Consider the following 17522-nt stretch of genomic DNA (forward strand, 5'->3'; position numbering starts at 1 on the left):
GAGAAAGAAAATAAATTGTATCATGTCTGATTACCTTTTCGAACAGATTACCCGATACTTTCCACGTGTCGAGAGGGTTCCTTATAAATATGCATATTTTTTCAAAAAAGATATAACTTAGCTTTAAGGACGTTTCACTTCAAGTGAACTGGGATAGTTTTGTTGAATTGTTTTGTCTTAATACAGAACGCCCTTACGACCGCCGTTTACGCATAATCAAACATTTTCGGAAGATCTCTATTTTGAAAACATCTTGGTCTCAGCAAACTTCTGAACAGGTCCCTTTCTAATCCCATAAAGCATTCGACTGTAAAACCCTATGATTTTTTTTTTCGGAAACTCGAGCGATAACGAACATGACCTAAACGTGTTTAAAACGTGACCGCTGGGACGAATTAAAACCCTCTTTATTTAGTAAAGAGAACAGGACAAAGGTCTTATGGTGAGACATGCCTTGTCTGATTATAATTGAATACTATCTACCTGACAATGTTTAGTAACGCAAGTTTTAGACTTTGCTGAAATAATGTCTGGGTTTTGTCTACGTGCTTGTGGCTAAACTAAACCTCACCGTTGAAATTTATTATTGATATCGGGTTCGTTCCGAAAACCAATATCGTTCCGTGAAATCTTTTCGTCATACATCACACTTTGATGCTTGAGATGCGGGCGTTAGGTGTCCCGGCTCTTCGAATTTTGCGGCCGTTACGAATGCCAAATACGAAATTGCCAAGTATTTTGACGCCTCCAATGCTTGTGAATCAATCATCTAAAGTTTGGAAATAGTATTTTGAATATTCCTAAAGTTAATCTGGGAATTTCACGTCATTTTAGAACCTTTCCTGCTCTAAACCCGTGGTCTTCTCATTTTGTTCCGATATCCCCGAGAACCGGAACAAAACTTCAAGTATGAATGAATTTTGATCACGAGGTCGGCGTTTTATCAGAAAATCTACCGTGAAGTTTATTTACTTATATTTAGAACTAATTCTAAAACTTTTATATAAATATTGACAATAAACGACAGTGATTATCTATGGTTAAATATTAAGGTATTAAGCGTTTCCGATGAGGGAATTCTCGTTTGTGAACCAACGAGAATTTCTCGACTGTGAGCATTGCACAATCTGCCAAAAGCGGCGATTTCGATTGACACTGTGAACCTGCCATTCGCATTTTTCTTCTTTAAAAAGATTTTTTTATCTATTTAAATGAAGTAAAATCTGCTTTACTTTAGTGAAAGTCTTGCAATTATAAATAACTATTACGAACACACGAATTCAAAACGAACAAGCAAATGCGGATATAAATAGAAATTCCGTCATCATTTGAGTCCTGACAAGAATTGAAAAAATAGCGATGTAGTTTTTTTTTTTTTAATTATCTTAAAAAGTAAATGGTATCAACTATGAAATATAAAAGAAAAAGAAGTTGCTAAAGACGCACGATACTCGCATGTAGTCCGATTTATTTACGGCAAGATTTGTGGCTGTTTTCACCTGAGTTTTGATTGTTTTCTTTTGTTTTCAAATAAGACGAAGCTTGGGCTTAGGAAATGAATAAATAAAGCCGACAAAACACGTTAATTACACAGACACACGTGCCTTACCATTGTTTGGTAGCTTTAAGTAAAGAGACACCGAATATTACCTATAGTCTTTTAAAGAAAAAAAATCAAACCCATATCGAAAGTGCCGACAGTTTCCTCAACACCGTTCAAATGGATTTAATTGTCTGTGGTTCTCTTCTGATTACATATTTGGCGAACAACGAAGAGAGACATTGAAGATGAAAAAACTTGCATTACTACTCAAAGAAGTCTTCTTTAACCGCTATGATGTAATGATTTTCACACAATTTAATTGGTCGGGGTCCAAAACATTGAACGCTTCTACAGCAGAGAAGGCGGACACCAAAGGCAAGGAAAAATAAGGAAGAACTTTGAGGAAGTTGACGCTCATTTTCTATTGTTAAACTTAGCTCGCACAATATAGGATTATTAGTGTCAAAGCGTTTCCTCGATGATCGTTATATGAGCTACTAGAACAGTCCTGACAAACTGTTTTGGGAAGCAACTATTTTTATCATTGTGTTTGGCAACGCAATAGTTCATTCGCACGATTTGTTATGGAAGTTGCAAGCTTTTGAGGGAAAAAAATTCTTATTTTTTTTAAGTCATTAGCTGAAGTGGCCGTTATATTGAGACCTATTGAGTGTCCCTCGTTTGCGGTTTGGCGGTTGCTTTTGAATGCAAAACAAATGAACGTGAAAATCATCATGAAAAAGCAGTAATGATTAAAATAAGCAAGATGACATATTTCGGGGCCATAAATTTACCATACTTTTTGCTATGTTTACTCATACGACGTTTCAAGTTTAACATTACTGATCCTCATGGTATAAATAACACAGAACCTAACGTGAGGCCTCACTTGCTCACCAGACCGCGAAATCCGAATAACTGGGGTGCGACTTCCCGTGGGCGATGAATTTTTCCTTGTCTCAGACTCGAGAAAAAACGAATAACATCCTTTATTAGGAGCAAAAACGGTTAGTTCGCAGATCTCTATTTAATCCATATAAGTAATGTTGGCGACTACTATCAATCTCGGAGACTTTGAATCACTTTTTTAGCATGTCTCAACGGAGTTTCACTGATCTGCTCGCCGAATGAGGTTTGTCCAATCAATAAATCAGTTAGGGAAGTTGTAAATCTCAAGGGGCATATCTTAATTAGGAGAGACCACAAAAAGTTTGAATAGACCATTTCCGAGATGCTCACTTAAGCCTCTTTTTCAGTATAAGGGTAAGAGCGATCTTTTGATATGAAAATCAGTCTTTGTTATTCTGTAAACAAAACTTAATATTGCCATCACAAAGGTTTTGCCAACACGGCACATTTTGAAAGTGAGGCTCGGCTGTTTAGGATTTTGAAGAGGTCTGTTCTCGCAAAATTGCGGAAAGAAGAGGAATGGTTGGGTAATTTCGATTGAGTGTCGTAAAAACAAAAGCAAACTAATCACAGCGCCTAATGTGAGAGAAGGATAGTATATCAGGGAGCCAATGAGAACTCGAGGAAAAAACAGGCGACCTGTTTGAAGCGCGGGAAAAGGCGAGTGTTCAAGTCGTGATTGGTTGAAAGGGGTTAAGAGAGTATCACGAGTTTCTAGACCAATCAAATAGCAAATTTAGAGGCAATAATTACGGAGCAGTAAGGGACCTCGTCTCCAGGGCGGGATAGAGCGCCACGCTGCAGAAAGAGGTTTTGTCGAGAGGACCGCACCACCTGAGATGGTTTCCTTTCTCATAGGACTTCATAAGTAATTCTCCTTGCTGTCTGCGATACAATTCCTACGATATCAGTTTGGAGAATTTGGTATTGTATCTTCTAGTAATCCCGTAACTGATATTATTATTTATTCCCATCGCTTGTCTGCATGATACTGTATTGATAGAGTAAGGAGAAATTATGTCTTGGTCACTTATGGGAGTTAAAAGGATAGGAGACCACGACCAACACGACGTCTTTCACATGAGCTTCTGGCCAAGGTCACGTGTTAGGACAAGTGATTGATAGGGCTCGACCCAAGTTCCCGCGGCTGGCTGGAGTAGCTGGAATATCGTGGTTCATATCTAGTGCCTGGAAGTCTCTCAGCTGCAAAATAAGGATTCGCCAGGGAGAAAGGGATTTGTTCCTCGAGGGCAGCCAAGAGAATCAAACCTTTCCCCTGGGAGGGGTATACAGAAAAGTTTGGCTGGGGGAGTGCCGCCATTGTCCTTAAACACTGACCTTGTGTAAAACAAACATACTACAGTTCCCTAACATGTTAAAAGGTAGAATGACTTTAGGTTGGGGATGACACCCGGTTCGAGACGCTGAATAGTGAGATTACATGCACGATTAATACTCAAGAAACTAATATCTTTACTCTGTTTGACGACATAGACCAACTGAGGGAGGAGGACCCCCTTCCGCCCACTTCCTCCCCTCCCGCACCGCACTGTTTCTATCAACCAGGGCATGTAAATTCAGCATCTATTTCCTAAATTCATTTTTAATGTTCAAACAACCGTAATCCCACAGTACATATACATATATATATATATTAAATACAAGCCGTTTTAAAATTGTAACAGTATTCTTGATTGAATAAATTTTCGATGGGCTGGGCCTGACTAGGTGCACTCAAAAGAGGAAATTGAATTTCGTTGTATTGTTTCTGTTCACTCTGCCAGAGCTTTGATTCCAAAGTTATCGTTCTCCTCAATGTACTCCTCTAGCACTTTAATTATATTGAGTGTATCGTCAGAACAGAGAGAGTGAGCCTCTAATGTGGCGTTTCGGAGCAAAATAGGGCCATTTCCACATTTGAGGAGAAACACATACGACCTGAAAAAACAAAAGAAACCCGAATTAGAAAATATTAATTACGGAAAAATAACTAAAACAGACAAGAGAATACGTCTGCGTGAAATGTATCACCTAAAGCAAAAGATGACCACGTAAAAAAAGGAACTTACATACTGGGTATACGTGTGCTAATAAAGAACCAAACTCAGCTTCAGTACTTTGATAAATTACGTTAAGAGTTCAGAAACAAAACAAAGAGTTTATAATTCTAAATCTAAATAATAATAATAATAATAATAATAATAATAACAATAATAATCACGGACACCGCCAGTTTGATAAGTTATATCTCTTATCAGTTCAGAGCGAGAAGTGTGGATAACGTTAGTTATTCAACTCGTGTAATTTCAAATTCAAGGTAGTTCTTAATTAAATGAATCACGTCCTGCCAATAGGTAACGGTATAGTAAGTCTCTACTGAGTTGACCATGATCTAATTTAAAATTGGCCGAATCCAAAACAAGATCTTGGCACAAAGTCGACCACATGACAAGTTTGCACCAAAATCCGGTCAATCGATTGTCGAAGCCGATGCGTCAAAGCCAACATTCTCGAGCAGTAACATTTCTTTGAGGCATCCAAAACTTCTCGCTCCTTGTCAGAAAGTCTTCATTCTTTAAAAACTGAACTGAAAATAAACGAAACGTTTGCTGTATCGTGAACAGTGAAGGTGGAATAGCCAAATCACGACTGAACCACTTTAAATAACCACAGGCTGCCATCAGTCGCCTCAAGCTCTCCTAAATCTGTTGAGTTGAACACAATATCACATAACCGCTCAAAAGGGCACTTTGCTGAAAGACATGAACTGTTTACAAATACCTCTCGGAAGCCTCCTATGTCAGATCTAGTTTGAGGCATTCAGTGTAATTAAATCTACGGCTATTCGCTCAAAACTATCATCAGCCATCTAAAGTGTTGTTTCCTCACTCCATGAGATTCAAACGTTACCTGACCAATTCTCACTAAAAAAATAGATGCTTCAGCCAGCCTGTCAGTTGGCAATCCGGTCATATGGAAAATTTGTATTCACGCCAGAAAGCGCCGGGAATGACAGCACCCCTTTAACCACTTAGTTAGGGGTTAATGGGTCAAGCATTTTCGGTGGATTGAATTCGGAAATATTAGTCTGGGTCAAACAATGTGGAAGTGAAGCCAAGTGACACAACAATTCCGTAAGCACGTTAGGTAGTCAGTATGGCATTTTAGAAGCAATTCTTTCTGTAGCGAAACCTATCTGGAGTATGTTTAGCGTCAAGGACACTTATTTTTTCATTTTTTATTAGTAATTCTCCTTACTGTCTGTCATACAATTCTCCTGATGTTAGTTTGGAGATTTGGCATTGCATCAACTTGTAATCCCCTCACTAATATTTTACTTTGGTTTTTCTTTAAAGGGTTAGGTCCCGCATTCTGGGGGATTTTTCTAATGATTTTAAATCGTTTTCTTTTATCAAATATGCTTTGCAGTCCGGAAAACTTACATCAACACACCCCTTCCATAGATTGACACTACTCATGTGCTGACACGACGAAGTCAGGGGCCAAGGTAAATAAACCCACCACTTTTTCTCCGCCAATGTTCAACTGAGTGCCAAGAAAAAAAACCTCAGTTGCTTTCAAGGTAAATATGAAGGCGTTTGATGGTTTAACTGACATGACAGTGCGATAGTACTAGGTCCCAAGTCCAAAGACTGTTCCAACTGGTGTTCCTATTTTCCATAGAGACTAATTTTCATTATTCGCGTAAACCTTGCGTGTGCTCACGCGAGGAGGATGGACGAGTATTGACTTCGAAAGGAGTCTACGACGATTCCCTGAAAGCATTGAATGGTCAAATGAACGTGTATCAGATCTAGTTAGAGGCATTCAGTGTCCGCGAGTATCCCACGGAGCTTTCGCCGAGTGTTTAACGGAAGTACTCATGTAGCAAGCGCTGAGAAAGCGCGGAAGGGAAGGTAATACGGCTTAAGCCAACCAAACCCGATTTAAAGATTGTCAGAAGGACGGGCGGAAGTTGATTCGAAATATTTCTACATTGCACATCCATATTTGGTCAAATGGGTTTTCAGAGTTTTAGTACGGAACTGATGTCGTGGGCGGCGTTGATCAATCTCTCTCTTCTCTTATTTCGTGCCTCAAATAATTAATTTTTCTAGCCGGGAATGATATGAAAAGCTTAATTCCGGGAAAGACAGAAAAAAGTATTGAGGGCGATTATCCACACGCAAAAAGGTCACAAACAGACATTTTAAATATTTTTCTTACGAAACAAAATTTCGCCTTGTCAATGTTTTCTTCTTTACAAAATATAAAAACTTGAAGAAGATACGATAAGATTCAACTTGTAATCATAAGGGGATGGTCAAAAAAAGTGAATTTTCATATGGTTCCTTTGAAAAACAGACAGTGGTAGAAATAAATCTAAAGATGTTTCTTAAAAAAATAGAACCAAGTGAGTGTTCATCATGCAACAATTCTTCAATCGAAAATCAATCAATCATCATGATTGTTTAAAAATAGATGCAGTGTTATCTTCCCAGCAGGCAGAGAAGTAAAGATATGCTCAGGTCTCTGTTGTGGATCGTGTGCTGAAATTATAAGCGAAAAAATCGCCACTTGAAAAGTTGAGTGTCCACGCACTACTAATTGAATTTTCTCTGGTATTTTTTACTTGATGGCAGAGCTTATAAATAGCTTCACAGACAGATATTTGGTTTATAATATCTGACGTTCCTTAGATAATATGACGACGGCAAAGTTCAAAAATGCTGACAGGGGGCGAAAATGAAATAAAAAAATAAATATTCTTTATCTTAAATCTCGTGATTTGTTTCTATCAGCGAATCTCGCTGCTAATCGAGTTTGTTTTGGCTGGACGCTGTCCAACAGAAACTGGCGCTCTTGTTTAGCGGTTTGCAATTCTGATTTCGAGCTGAACTTGGGGATTAAACGTTGCAAGCCTTCGTTAACTATCTCTATAATACTTGCCATAGAAACATGATGCAAACTTGCAGGTTCTGTTATAAACCATTTCTCTGAAGAACAGATTCCTCTTGTTCCCGCAAAGGATTTAATTAAGGTTTCAAGGATTAAAATGCTGAATTGTGCTACTTCTCTGCAATTTGCACCATACCTAGCGATCGGCCTTACCGAACAATAAAGAAATTGACTATAGGTCAGTTTTTCCACCATTAATGAGATCTCAAAAAAAATGATTGCGCTAAACTGTCTTTGTTTTTTAACACGACTAAGACTTAAAGAAAAACTTGAAAACATTAAGCACGTATATACAAAATCATGGTATGAATATATGATAACTAAACAACAGAGGCGTGTTTTAAACATTCGGCTACTCTTCGATCAGCGAGGGAAATTGTTAGTTCTTGAAATTGTCCTGTGTACCAAATCAGTACAACATTAAAAGATGTTTCCGAAGACGTTTTTGCATGGTTTCGTGCAAATTCCGGCACCGGAAATATACAAAACACAGGGTTTACACAAATATTGGCGAGCAAAATTCAATTCTTTGCATCAGAAAAAGATACTTTCTTCTTGCGGACTAAAATAGAACCATGAATTGCGAATATCAAGCAACCGATATGAAATGCAGATCAACAACAGAAATTCCACTTGTAAGAGTTTTAAGAGTCCTCAAAATTCTAACGTGCATTTGGCGAAGACAAAACTCTATGCAAAATTAAACTCACAAACATTTCTGGAGAGACACAAAATGACTCCTCTCTTCTGTTTTCTTTCCATGAATTAATCAGCTATATTTTCTAAACTAGTTTGCAAATTTCCACAGGTTTGTTTTCAAGAATTCTAACTATGCATTGGCCCAGTTAGGCCACATAGTCTGCAGAGCAAGGGTCGTTGCGCATTCCAGCCAATCGGAGAGAGAGAAAGACGAAAAAATTGATTTATGATTCTATCCTGCACGCAATGTCGCTTTACGATGCGCGCGGAAAGTTTGGTAAAACATTCGAGAAGCTAAAATCGCCTCCGGCTATGCCTCGAGCAAGTCTCTTCTTTTATTCGAGTTCTTCCGTGTTAAATATAACTCGATAATGCACGGAATGGAGTGGAATGATTGTTGTTTCGTGGAATAAAGTTATTTTAGCTATCATAAACAACTCACTTTCTTTCATTTGCTTTGAAACATTTTTTTTCTGCACATGGTTGACAACTGAGGCAGACCGGTACTGTAAAAAACTTGTGTTAATCTTAACCACCTACAGAAACGTCTTCGATATTAGCTTGTCGGTTTCCTTTTGTTTAAAACCATTTGAAAAAACTTTTTTAAGATGTCGTGACGCAACTCGTGGCACCTGACGAGGAAGCCATCCATTTTCAGCGAGCGCATCGTAGCTTTCCTAATTAAACGTTGAAATGACAAACACCAAGAAAAAAATTCACGCTCTTACGAAGGAATACGAATGCGAAGGACAATGAAATTCACATCTGATGTCGCTTATTTTCAATCCTTAAATTGAACCAACAAAAAATAGTCACATATGTGCTATTCACACCACTACTGATATGCAAATATTTTCAAATAAAACTGAACAAACAGCCTAAATGCACCCAACAAATATCTTCAGTGTTTCTAGAAATATGTTAACACGCACAGTTAAAGCCTAAGGCGAAATGAAAAAACCAAAATTGGTAAACACGGATTCAATTGCGCGACAAGAAAAAGCAGTGCACGGGGGTGTTGCCTGAGTGAACCCACAAGAGCGGGGCGTTATCATTCCGAACTGACCTATTATCTTAGTGACGCAAACAGAAACAAACCGACCACAATTATCCGTTAATAACAAATTCACGCTTCGATTTTGCGGTTTTGACAGTAGTCTATAACACACTCCCTTGAAGTTTGACTCAATATTTTTCCCTGAAGCACACTACAGAGTCGACTGAATTCCCGAAAGGAGTGGTTAGGTAACTCACAATTACATACAATTTTATTTTGCCTCCCTTCGACGCGCCTGGAAACAACTGCGTGTACGACTGAACAAACAACAATTGCAGCGAGATAAAAAGAATTAGACGGTTAAATTAGCTGGACAACTTGCGCAAACAAGTTATCACAAACCACAGCGACAGTTTGAAACCTTAGGTCAAATAAACTTGATTTTCAAACATCTGAGTGGTACTTTCAATAGTACTTCTCGTTTTCAACATTGTCCAAATTTGCGGCTAATTTTGAAGCTCTCAGTAACTCTTTTGAGACAAGAGTTAAAAAAAAAACTGAATGGCATTGTCACTTAGTAACGCGTGAATGGTTTTCTACAGCTGCACAATGGATTCACTGACACGTAGTCTCTGATGTTGATTTTAGACGAAAGTGAATGGCTCTCTGCCTTTCTTTGACCGTTTTCCGTATTTGACTTTGAATAAGTTGAACAAAGCAGTTTCAACAAAAAAAATCAAGTCAGCATACAAAAGTTGGGCAAATTTAAAATTCAACAAGCTATATTAAATTTTTGGGAGAATAAAAGTTGTGAAAAACGTGTTATACGAAATGAGTTTGCTTATTTCTTTTTACCAGAGTGTCGAGACAAACTAAAAACTCCTCGAACCGAAATGATTCGTTCTTGTCGCAATTGACATTGCAGATAAAAAAATAAAAATTCATACAAACTTATAAAGAGATATTACTATTCTTTGGAAATATTACTTTTTATGCTTTTCAGTTAACTATATGCAAAGTGAATAAGCAGTAAAAGCTGCAGTGAGTGAAGCGTTTACAAAAGTTCCTGTCCGGAAAAATTAAAATTGTCGTCAAGGGAGCGAAGATTATGAAATGTATTAAAAAAGTAACGAGCGATTCGCCTTGCACGGAAAGCTTTTAATTCTTAAAATTTCCTTGCTAAAATCACGAGCGGTTTAGGCTTGATGAGATTCATTTGAACCTTAATGCAAAATTATGAATTAAATGTGTTGGAGTAAACAAAACAGGTACTAAAATTCTGCGTTTTATAAACTTCGAAGTGAGAACGTCTTTTGTTCACCTCTAGGGCCATTTCGAAGCTACTTCGGCAAAAATAAGGTTTTGAGTTGTTAATTCTTTCCTATTACTATGTCAGTACAACCTAGTCCTGAAGCTCGCAGCGAACAGGCAGTGGACAACTCAACCAGCTCAAGTTAGAAGTAATGTTAGGACATGTTGTTTTTCCACCCTCCCCTCCCCTCCCTGCCTCATATTCCACGCCACAACAGAAATATAGTATTTTGATTATATCATTGTTGGAAACTTGCCTATACAAAGCATAATGATCAGTCTCTGCCTGTCTCAGGAGTCTCTTCAATGTATTCAAATCGTGATTTACCTGTGGGGAAAAAAAGATAGATATCAAACACGTTAACAACTCGAAAGCAGTGTAACAAGGCGGGGTGTCAGAATTCGAACAAAAAAGGGTGCAATCAAGCTTGTGCTTAATGGCGGCCAGACAAGAGGTGTTGTTAGTTTTAGAAGCAGTAATCTGACAGATAATTCTAAAGAATCTCTATTTATAGGCCTAAGAGCGTTTCTTTTCAATACAGGCAGAAATTTTTTTTCCGTCAAATTTTCACTTGGTTTTGTTCAAAGATCGACGTAGGGCTTTTCATTGAGATACTACTGCCTTAATGAATTTCAGACCTAATTGTTATCTATTCAAGGTCTTGATTATCATATATAATTAAAAGATTAAGGGATTAACTCAGTTTTATACAAATGTCTGAGACAGGAAGTTCGGGCATCAAACGTTCGCAGAAAATTAAAAAGCCAGCAAGTCATTGCATTAGCAACCAATTCATGTCAGGCATAAAATTCGCTTTATGGGGTTTTACACCGGAACTCATAACGTGAAATTTTGCCTATCTTCTCGTAGAAAAGTGCGCATCGCTTACAACAAACGTTTTGTATAGTCCTGTGTTAAAACAAGGAAACCGGTGATATCTAAAAAAAGAGTATTGCTTTTCAGAAGAAAGAAGATGTATGCAATTACTAGTTCAGTAAAGCCACAAAATACCAGACAATATCAGTTAGGTATCTCGGCAACATATAAAGGACAATAATGGACACGTTACAGCATTTGACGCTGCCTCCTGTCTTTTAATTGCGAAAGATGCACATAATAAAAGCGCCCGTTTCAGGCATTCAGTCAGGAAAACGAAGCGAATTGATAAACGGTGCGATTATAGCGGCAGAAAAAAAGCGATGGAAGTTTGGGTCGGGTCATAGATGCAGAGAAGTCTAAACAGCCAATCAGAAGAAGTGAATATCTAAATGTGCCGATGAGATGTCATAGCTGAAAATGAAAAATTACGTGGGGGAGGGCCAGTTGCCTAGTTGCGATTGTTAAAGGTATTGAATTTGATTGGTTTGGAAAAAAATAGCCTTTTTTTTCTAGATCAATCGCACACAAAAGTAAAATGGAACAGGCACTCAGATTAGCAAAAATTACCCTCAGTTTGTAGTTCTCAATCACTTGTCGAAGGAAGACAGGATTGTCCACTGCTTCACTCAACATAGTTTTTGCCCATTCTCTACAAAACCGCGTACTTACTACAAAAAAAAATCAGAAAACAATTCCAGATTTAGAATTAATTATCATGTGACAAATTTCTCTCAGACACAGTTCACATACACACTTTGTATTATAAAACTTTAGAAAATGACCTAGATACTACAAGAACCCTGTTTGGTCAAAACCCTATTGTTTATTGCACCACTGGTCAACCCAAAGAAAATTGAGGTTTATTTTATAATAGCAATAACTGCACTCTCTATCAGTTTCACCAGCACAACAAAAACACTAAGGATGTTGGGAAAACACGCAAACAGTTTGTAAATTCTTCCCCTCTGGCTTGTGACTACAAACTTTTCAAGCATTCTCCCAACATCCAAAAGTGGTTTATTACACTGCTAAACCAGTAGCAGGTGCATTCTATTGCTTTTATAGAAAAAAAAGCTCAATTTCCATGGGTTGACCAGTGCAATAAACAATAAGGTTTTGACCAATCAGGGTTCTAGTAGTATCTCAGTCATTCTATAAAGCTTTAAAATATGTAGTGTGTCTCCTGCTCTAATCTGAAGTTACTTCAAACGATTTAGGTTCTACCAGAGATAGTACAAACTTGGAAAAAGAAACTTTCATTTCATCATGACCATGGAACAGTGCTGGAGCACAACACAGTACACTCCTTCAAGTCCCTTACCATCTTTCTCATTATATTTACAGTCATAAAACCTTTTTTGGACATCCAAAGTCAAGTTTTGTTTGCTAACTACATGCCCAAAATACCTTTGCTGCTTAACTCATACTCCCCACCATCTGCTTTCATGGTGACTTTGCTAGGTATGGCTGTGCAACACTTTGACAGTTTCTTGTTTTCCATATCCTACCAATTTAAGTGATGGAGAACTGTTACATTCAACTGTTATTTCAGACAGAAAAAGCATTACAAGTGTGTACAGTTCAGCACTCTGCTTCCTTGAACTTGGAACACCACTGTCTCAGCCTTCTGACTAGATGTGAACTTGTCTCAATTTCTACCGATGATATAGAGCTGTTGACAATAATTACTAACCCTTGCAGAGGTTTGAATAAATGCCCCTTACCCACTGTCTACCCCAGCCGGCAAGACCACTTACAGCCTTCTGTTTGCCCTGAGAGCAGGCTCTTGCGCTTTGGTTTTGCCTAACAGCCCCTTTTACCAGTCCATAAGAAGACAAGAGGGAGACTGTAAGGGAAGGTAAAGTCTGCACAATAAAGTTAACTGGCCCAAAAGGCACTACACTGCATCTTGGTCTTTATAGCATGATGTGACAAGGAGTATTCCTATAAGCCCTGCATGGATGGGATGCTTAATCTCCAGCATATTGTCAGGTTTCCTAGACAGTTTGGCTAGAATAGACTTTCTGCTTCTACATTTAAACCCCTGATTAGTCAATACTGATTTACAAAGCTATCATGATGACTTTCAAGTTTTCGGTACCTAAAATTCCTCTTTTAAAACATAACTTACCATGGGAATATCCACTGACGTTCCCAACACATTCACCGTGCTACAAGCATCAACAAACCTAGAGGATTAGAAGAAATTTTCAGCTCCAAGAGGCAAAGTATTCATTCATAACAAAACAAAAAACATAACGATGCAGCTCACATTTTCAGGTCCATTTTAAGCTTTTCATCATCACTTTGCACCTCTAAATTTCCACCTAAAAGGCCCTGTAGAATAAAAAAGAAAAATGTCTGTTTATAAATTTTGCTACAAAGTAGTTAATACTGGTGAACTGAAGGGCAAACCCCACCCCCCCCCCACCCTCTCCACGCATTTTGTCAAGTTTCTGAAAATTTCTCACTTTGCACTACTGTACTACCAATTTATACTTCTTGTGAAAGAGGCATGGGGGGGGGGGGGGTGTGTGTATGTGTGTGTAAGTGTCCTACATGGTAGAGGACTATCTATGGGTGAACCTACACCTCTTGAATCAGAGAATAGTATCCCAACCATCAAGCCACCTTATCTCCTTTTAGGGGTTTAACTGTAACCCTCAATGTTCTAAGAAAATCTTTATCCCATCATGTTATTCCAGCAGTGGAAAAAAGCTTGATCCTGTGCATATAAGTTGGGTATGGCCCTACTTTCTCACCAGCCCTATGAGAACAGCCAGGTCTTCCTTCAATAGACTTGTGCATCGACACACAAACTCAACCTGTAAAAAACAAATTACAGGCATTTCTGAGAAGTCTTGATCTAACAGTAAGTATTCAAGGCAGATGCAGTTTATCCTTGCTAAAAGCAAGGAGGAAACATTTTTCAAATAAATAGAGTAGAATTATAACAAAAAAAAGCAGTAAAGTGACATGGTTCAAGTTCACCTGAAGGAAGGTGAAAACTAAAAGGAAATAACAAGGACGATGGTAGTGGAAAATGTAGGCTGTATTCTGTGAATATGTTGAGAGAAAAGCAGAGAAAAAGCAAGATGATGATTTTTGCTGACAATAGACAATGTTGATGAAATTCACACTCACATACATTAGATGAATGTTGACAAGGGAGATAAAGGAGGAGACACTGTGTTTACCTCAAGTATTTCTGATGACAAATGATTGCACAGTACAACTGACAGAGTTTACTTGATTTGGTGAATAAAGAGGAAAATTATATGGACTGAGTGTGAGTTAAAGTTAACATTTTGTATAGTTGCTCTTTTCTAAGGAATAAATCAAGACTGTATTAGAGCACAAATTTATAGAGTGAATTTAGTTATTAGACTTACATTTTCCTCATACCAAAATTCTAGATGCTTGAAGCTCTCTTGAACATCTAATGATTCCTTAAAAGATAACATGTCTCAAAATTACTAATATAATTGTGACTGTGTGATCTACTTTGTAAATATGCAAGTGCAATTTTTTTAAAAGATATTAAGCTTACAGTATATTTGTCAATGTATGGTAGAAGCCCTTTGCTGTATTCATCAAGCTCTTTTTGAAATCTGAGAAAGATGTTAAGGCTTCATTGATGTAAGTGAAAACACTGTTTCCAGTATTGCAGCTGGTAGGAGTAAAGGTTATCTTCAACCAATCTGAATTGAAAAGTTGAATTTCTGGTGGCCTTGCTCCCACTTTGTCTGAGCCACAATATTTTCTATTGATAATTGATAAAGAAATGAATAACAGACAGCAAGGATAGTTGACTTTGAGATCTTGGGAGTTAAACGATTTTTAAATATTGTAGTAATATTACACTACCATTAGACAATCACTTCATTTTTGGAGAAAGAAAGAGGAAGACCTTTAGAGAGAAACTGTGAGATGGGAATGCACTCTATAATCACCTTCACCAAAGAGAAAGCACTTAAATCTGATCCTGTACTATTTTAAGGATACAAGTCTAATCCACTTTCACTCCCAGAAACAAGACAGATGACATAATCCTTAGATAGAAAACTCCCAAATCCAGGGGAATCCCTGTAATTCAAGAGTAAACATGCTTAAACCTGCAGGTAACTAAGAGAAGATTATATCAAACAAGAATGAATTAGTCTTTTTTTTAAATTGTTTTTGGAAAGGGGAGGGAGACCTTGTTATATTTAAGTGTTCCAAAGAAGGCTCTGGAGGCTTCAATGAAAGTGGTAGAAGGCTATAAGAGAGTTATATACAGAAAGAAAAAAATGTAGCCAAGTAGCCCATCCATCCTGACCTTATCCCAGGTTATGAAGCATCAAGTCACTTTAAGAACTGCTATTCTCCCTGAATGGGAAGCCAGTCAATCAAGGCTTCTCCTCAAAACTTCAGGTTCCCCAGACAGTCATTACTGTTTCCTCATGTGGTGCTTTTCTTGCTCCAAACATGAAGAAGTATTTGGACAAGACAAGCTTTCTTTTTTTTAAGAGCGAAGTTTATTCAGAAACTCAGCGGTCTAATTTTCTGCACTCTCACACACTATCATAATTCTATGTTTATAGCGCCAACTGCATATAATTATAGCATGAACAAAGAATGTTGCATTTAGGGAATATCCATAGTAAGTGTGCTAATTTAGCATCCAAAGGCATATTACAACAGTTACTACCCATTTATACTCATAGTTCATAAAAGAGAGATTATAAATAATCACCATCTACAACATGATAATATTTTTCACCTTAAGAATAAAAATTTTTAAGGTAAATATCATACATGTCTTGTTGTTCTATGCTGTCACCACTTTCCTTTCCACCTCTCAGCAAACAGTAATAGCAAAGTGCTGAATCACCGGGAATAACATTTTCAAGTACATTGATGTTTCCATTGCCACTGTAGACTGTTCCTCTGGCAAGTCGTTTAGCCATGAAAGTTCTTAGTTCAGTTTCCTGCTCTCCTGACAAATTTGTGCTCAAAAGAGATAGACTACAAAAAAGAAATAGATTATTATGTGAAAATGTAGCCTTCAGATAAATCCCAGCATTCGCATTGGTTCTTTCTTGGTAGGATTTTGTGATACAGAACAGTTCAGTGGAAATAATATAATTATGAGCTATCGTAGAACCTTACAAATTCAAACTTTCAAAGGAAACAAAATATGGTTTGAGTTAGCAGGGGTTCAAGTGAGTATATAGTTAATGTCTGTTAAAAAAAATAGGATCGAAGAAATCAGATCTTTTTCAAGTTATCAAGGGGTTTGAGTTCACTAAGTCTGAGTTAGTGGAATTCTACTGTATTTTTGGAAAGCCACAACCTCAAGCAAATATTCTCCATTATAGCCCTTACACTCAGTTAGTGAGAAGTGAAAAAATACCAAAAAAACAAAAACAACAACAACAACAACAACAATTAGGTTTATTTCCTAGCCTATTGATTACACATGTTGTTTTTCAGCATTATCTTAAGTCCAGTTTGCTTTCCCCTTTGTTTTTTAGCAAGGTGATGCATGAGGATAAGTGTGAACTAAAAATGGTTAATCCCATAATTCCCACAAAGTAATTAACATGTTACTTCTCCCTATACATAAGATCCATACATTATCCAACAACCATGTAATGAGAAAACTCAAAATTATCAAGTGGAAGTTGTTGTCTGGATCTATCACCAAATTTACAGCGAAATGTATAGAATTCAAATGTGCAATATTCAAACTGGATTGCGCAATCTAACAAAACTTGCAGAGAATCGAATGCACAGAAGAGTTCCCTTGAAATCTAAAGCAAGTAAGTTGTAGCCGATTGGGCTACGGTCCAGGCCTGTCTCAAGAGCAAATAACTCAAGAGAAAAAGAGAAAGGTATAAAAAATTACTCACCTAAAATCATAATTAGTTGTCGCCTCCTTGCGAAGAAAATCAGACACAGATCCCTCAGCTATAATTTTGCTTGACACAGTTCCATCTTCACTGTCTTGGCCGTTTTTATTTTCCTCAACTTCAGCACTCCTTGGTCTAAAAAGACCAACAATCAGTAAAATAAAGAAAAAATGAATAAAAACTACCGTGCATACCTGCGTGCATTGTACGTGTACAGGGCAAATCCGTAAAAATCTTTTTGTTTTGGTTCAATATTTTCATTTGCGTTAGCTTCTTCGTCCGCCATTTTGAAAGTTGCTTTACAGCCAAGCCTTGTTATGATGGCTTGGC

The 17522-nt window shown here is 37.5% G+C and overlaps 1 protein-coding gene across 1 annotated transcript; it reads right to left on the reverse strand.

The window, feature by feature from the left end:
- Window positions 1-4037: 4037 nt before the first annotated feature.
- On the reverse strand, window positions 4038-17521 carry LOC131769854 (protein Njmu-R1). The gene is made up of 13 exons (XM_059085582.2): window positions 17387-17521; window positions 17193-17327; window positions 16096-16305; window positions 15304-15384; window positions 14849-14909; window positions 14691-14747; window positions 14061-14123; window positions 13571-13635; window positions 13430-13487; window positions 12706-12802; window positions 11866-11966; window positions 10676-10746; window positions 4038-4390 (listed from the first exon to the last, which is right to left on the reverse strand). The coding sequence occupies exons 1-13, from the start codon at window positions 17476-17478 to the stop codon at window positions 4225-4227; spliced, it is 1257 nt and encodes a 418-aa protein (XP_058941565.2). The 5' UTR covers window positions 17479-17521; the 3' UTR covers window positions 4038-4224.
- Window position 17522: the final 1 nt, after the last annotated feature.

This window comes from Pocillopora verrucosa, chromosome 8 (assembly GCF_036669915.1).
Source record: "Pocillopora verrucosa isolate sample1 chromosome 8, ASM3666991v2, whole genome shotgun sequence".
NCBI lineage: Eukaryota > Metazoa > Cnidaria > Anthozoa > Scleractinia > Pocilloporidae > Pocillopora > Pocillopora verrucosa.